Source organism: Chinchilla lanigera, unplaced genomic scaffold, assembly GCF_000276665.1.
Source record: "Chinchilla lanigera isolate Chin_1 unplaced genomic scaffold, ChiLan1.0 scaffold00023, whole genome shotgun sequence".
Taxonomy (NCBI): Eukaryota; Metazoa; Chordata; class Mammalia; order Rodentia; family Chinchillidae; genus Chinchilla; species Chinchilla lanigera.
Window position 1 is genome coordinate 11281290 of NW_004955424.1, and position 4132 is coordinate 11285421.

At 54.4% G+C, this 4132-nt stretch overlaps 1 protein-coding gene across 1 annotated transcript; it reads left to right on the forward strand.

Annotated features, from left to right (window-relative positions):
- Positions 1–1272: 1272 nt before the first annotated feature.
- Pcgf1 (polycomb group ring finger 1) lies at positions 1273–3681 on the forward strand. The gene is made up of 9 exons (XM_005385494.2): positions 1273–1419; positions 1863–1968; positions 2107–2259; positions 2572–2643; positions 2769–2874; positions 3049–3082; positions 3182–3268; positions 3396–3476; positions 3554–3681. The coding sequence occupies exons 1-9, from the start codon at positions 1327–1329 to the stop codon at positions 3599–3601; spliced, it is 780 nt and encodes a 259-aa protein (XP_005385551.1). The 5' UTR covers positions 1273–1326; the 3' UTR covers positions 3602–3681.
- Positions 3682–4132: the final 451 nt, after the last annotated feature.

Below are 4132 nucleotides of genomic sequence, written 5' to 3' on the forward strand. Positions count from 1 at the left end.
CAAAACTTTTGGTTTTTTGTTTCTATTTTTGTTTGTTTGGTTTTTTTTTTTCTTTTTGAGACAGGGTCTTGCTATGCAGTTCAGGCTGGCCTTGAGCTAACTTTGTAGCCAAGGCTGGCTTCAAACACGCAAGGATCCTCTTGCCTCAGCCTCCCCAGCCCTGGGATTACAGGCGTGCGCCACCACAACCGGCTTTGTATTCTTTTTGATTCATGATTTATCAGAATCACTCTAAGCTGCTGTGTGGAGAACAGACTGAAAAGAAGGGCAGAAGCAGTCCGCAGGGCGTGGTGGTGCATGCTTGTAATCCCAGCTGATGGGGAAGGCTGATGCCGGAGGATCACCAGCCTGGGCTACATAGTGAGACCCTGTTACACACACACATATAAGCCAAGAAGCCATTGCAATAATTCAGAGGAAAGATGATCGTGACTTGGGCCAGGGAGCTAAGCAGTGGCTGGGATGAGTAGCTGATTAATAAATCACTAAGTCTCTAACTCCTTGCTGCTTATCCATCTCAGTTTAGTGAAGACTGCTGCGTCTTCTCCTAGCACGGGGCTGGGCCTATGCTACTGCAGGCGCTCACTGCCTAAGTGTGTCTGTGTGCGGCACTGTCCTCGTCGTCCTCCCCTCCTCCTTCGGCATCTGCTCTGCATTAGTCTGTCCCAGGCCTCCGCAGGCGCCGATGATTAAATCATCATCATTAACCAGGGCCTGCCCCCCATGCCCGGCAGCAGGGGGAGAATGGGGGGGCGGTAAGAGCACTATCAAGTCCCTGGGGTCTCTCCCTCCCCGCCCTAGCCCCAAGCACCCTCTCCGACACTCGGCACAGCCCGGGAAACTCTCGCGCGGAGCCGGGAGAACGCCCGCCATCTGGATGAAGCTCCGCAAGGCGGACACGTCAGCCGCCCAGGGCGACATTGCGAGGAGAGGACCCAGAGGGGCTTCTTCGGTGGGGTCGTGGTCACAGGAGGCGGACGTCCCCGAGCAGTAGCGGGTAGCGATCACCGGGCCTGCTGGGGGAGGAGGGGGCAGTCTTTCTCAGTATCCAAAAGTTAGTCCCGAGGTCGGGCTGGGTCTATTCAGATGACTGCCGCGGGAGGTCGATGAGATAGGACCCTTCCCTACACACCCCCCACTCCCTAATTACCACCGGGGAGGGGGAGGGGCCAGTGGGGCTCAGGTGAGCGCACTGTGGAGAAAGGGGCATGGGCGGGGCCTTGCAGAGGGCGAGCGAATCCGAAAAGACCTAGACACTCGTTGCTGGGAGACAAGTCCCGCCCTGCAGGCGGCACCGGAAGTGGCAAGCCGGGCTCAGCCTTTAAGATGGCGTCTCCTCAGGGGGGCCAGATTGCGATCGCGATGAGGCTTCGGAACCAACTCCAGTCAGTGTACAAGATGGACCCACTACGAAATGAGGTGCAAGGGCGGCAGGGTTACTGCTGTGGTCCGCTAGCAGTGCAAACTAGGGCGGGCTAAAGGACGGGCGGTGGCTGGCCAGGCGCCCAGTGCGCTTGCGCAGAGACAGGGGGCCAGGTGCGCATGCGCGATGGTGGTCTGGTTGCCAAACTCGGGGCTAAGACGCCTGCGCATTGTGCCTCCAAAGTCGTGTAGTTCCCCCCTGGGTAAGGAGGGTCAAGCAAGTCCACGTGAAGGGAGACCCCGCTGTGAACTGAGCCCTCTGCTGGGCGGAGGAGGCGTGCCAGTCCCGGGAAGTTACCCCTGTTGACAGCTCAGGGCCCGGGACTTGACGGTAGAGTCTAATCAAAGAGGCGATCCCCCAAGATGGGAAGACACAAGATGTGGGGTGGAGTAGGGTAGGTGTGAGGGATGGTGAGCCGTGACGGAGGGTGTGCCCGCAGGAGGAGGTCCGAGTGAAGATCAAAGACCTGAATGAGCACATTGTTTGCTGCCTGTGCGCTGGCTACTTCGTGGATGCCACTACTATCACAGAGTGTCTTCATACTTGTGAGTGCCCTGGATCAAGCCTGGTTCTTCCGGGCCATTCCTCACCAAGATGACTGCTGGCTTCTGTCCTGCTTCCCCCACCTACCCCATGAATCAGGTTCCCAGAGGGCCTGAGAGCCTACTGTTCTCTTCCTCCAGTCTGCAAGAGCTGTATTGTGAAGTACCTCCAAACCAGCAAGTACTGCCCCATGTGCAACATAAAGATCCACGAGACACAGCCGCTGCTCAACCTCAAACTGGACCGGGTCATGCAGGACATCGTGTACAAACTAGTGCCTGGTTTGCAAGATAGTGAGTGACCAGCTTGACTTTGAGGGGCCCCTTGAGTTCTCATGCTGGGTTGCAGCTTGAAGAAGCAAGGGTTTTGGTGGGTGGGACTTTTTTTTTGTTGTTGTTTTGTCCTTTTTGAGACAGGCTTTCACTATGCAGTTCAGGCTGGCCATGAACTCACTGCAATCCGCCTGCCTCAGCCTCCCGAGTGCTGGGATTACAGGCATGGACCACCACGCCTGTCTTTGACGAGACTCTTGTACATAAAGAGATCAACAATCAGAACAAAGAGGGGGAACTAATTCTTTACGCCTCTACTTCACTTCCTCATAGGTGAAGAAAAGCGGATTCGGGAATTCTACCAGTCCCGAGGCTTGGACAGGGTAACCCAGCCCAGTGGGGAAGGTATGTCCCTGGCAGGAGGAGGGTAAAGCAAAGCTCCCAAAGCATTCCTTCTATCTATTTTTGCTGTCTGGGAAAAGAGGGTTATGGAGCCTGTACCATCCTCCTCAGTACCCTGTTTTTCTCAGAGCCAGCCCTGAGCAACCTTGGCCTCCCCTTCAGCAGCTTCGACCACTCTAAAGCCCACTACTATCGCTATGATGAGCAGCTGAGCTTATGCCTGGAGCGGCTGAGGTGAGGTGCAGATCAGGGGTTGTGTGAGGTGACAGTGCCAATGACCAGAGCCAAAAGGGGCCAGGGAGACGTCAGGCGGTGCACAGGGTGTCCTTCCTGTGAGGAGTATACCGTGGTTCTGGCTGGAGGACGGAGGGAGAGTGGGGCCCTCTAACCTATTTCTCTTTCCCCCAGTTCTGGCAAAGACAAGAATAAAAGTGTCTTGCAGGTGAGAGGGGGTGAAAGGAGGGCCTCTTTAAGGCGACTCACCTCCCCGTGGCCCTTCCCCCATGCACTTCGTCCTCTCGCCTCCCTTTTCTGCCCCTAGAACAAGTATGTCCGATGTTCTGTTAGAGCTGAGGTCCGCCATCTCCGGAGGGTCCTGTGTCACCGCTTGATGCTAAGTCCACAGCATGTGAGTAATCTCACAGTAGGTGCTTTTGGAGAAGGTGCTAAGGAAGGGAGGGACGGAGTCTAGGGTAGGTGGAGTAAGTCTAGAACCAAGAGGAGAGTCCCTGAAACTGTCTCCATGGCCCTTTTAGGTACAGCTCCTTTTTGACAATGAAGTTCTCCCTGACCACATGACAATGAAGCAGATATGGCTCTCCCGCTGGTTCGGCAAGGTAAGCTGGGGTAAGGGTGGGCTGAGGGGCCCCTCAAATAATGCTGCCCACTGACTATTGCTTTTATTTCTCTTTAGCCATCCCCTTTGCTTTTACAATACAGTGTAAAAGAGAAGAGGAGGTAGGGGCCAAGCCCCCACTCCACCCCTCTCCCCTTCCCTCCCCAGATATTTATGTAAAATTAACTGTGGCTTTATTTTTTGAAATAAAAGCTTTTAAAAAGCATTTATCTTCTTCCTCCTTTACCACACACTCAGGGTTTTTCCTGTGTGCTCCTTCCCTCCAAAAAAAAAAAAAAAAAAAAATCGAGCTGGGCGTGATGGTGCACGCCTGTAATCCCAGCACTCGGGAGGCTGAGGCCGGAGGATCATTGTGAGTTCGAGGCCAACCTAGGCTACAAAGTGATTTCAGGACCAGCCTGAACTGCATGGTGAGATCCTGTCTCAAAAAGACAAAACAAAAATTCTCTGAGCTTCGTGAATAAAGGCCTCTGCTGTACTGACAGAGGCCCTGAGTGTCTTGCCAAAAGAGAGGGGTAGAGGATCCTAGGAAAAACTCAAAGTGTGCTGAAATCCCGGCCAACTACATGAGCTCTTTTTGGTGAAGGCCAGGCTTTCTGTAGGGCAGTTCTCACTGTCCTTGTCTGCCACAGCATT

Excerpts from the sequence above, each read along its gene's own strand:
- Pcgf1 (XM_005385494.2), top strand. The coding sequence starts at position 1,327 with ATGGCGTCTCCTCAGGGGGGCCAGATTGCGATCGCGATGAGGCTTCGG. Across the intron at positions 1,420-1,862 it reads TGGACCCACTACGAAATGAG|GAGGAGGTCCGAGTGAAGAT; the intron begins GTGCAAGGGCGG and ends GTGTGCCCGCAG. Across the intron at positions 3,269-3,395 it reads TGATGCTAAGTCCACAGCAT|GTACAGCTCCTTTTTGACAA; the intron begins GTGAGTAATCTC and ends TGGCCCTTTTAG.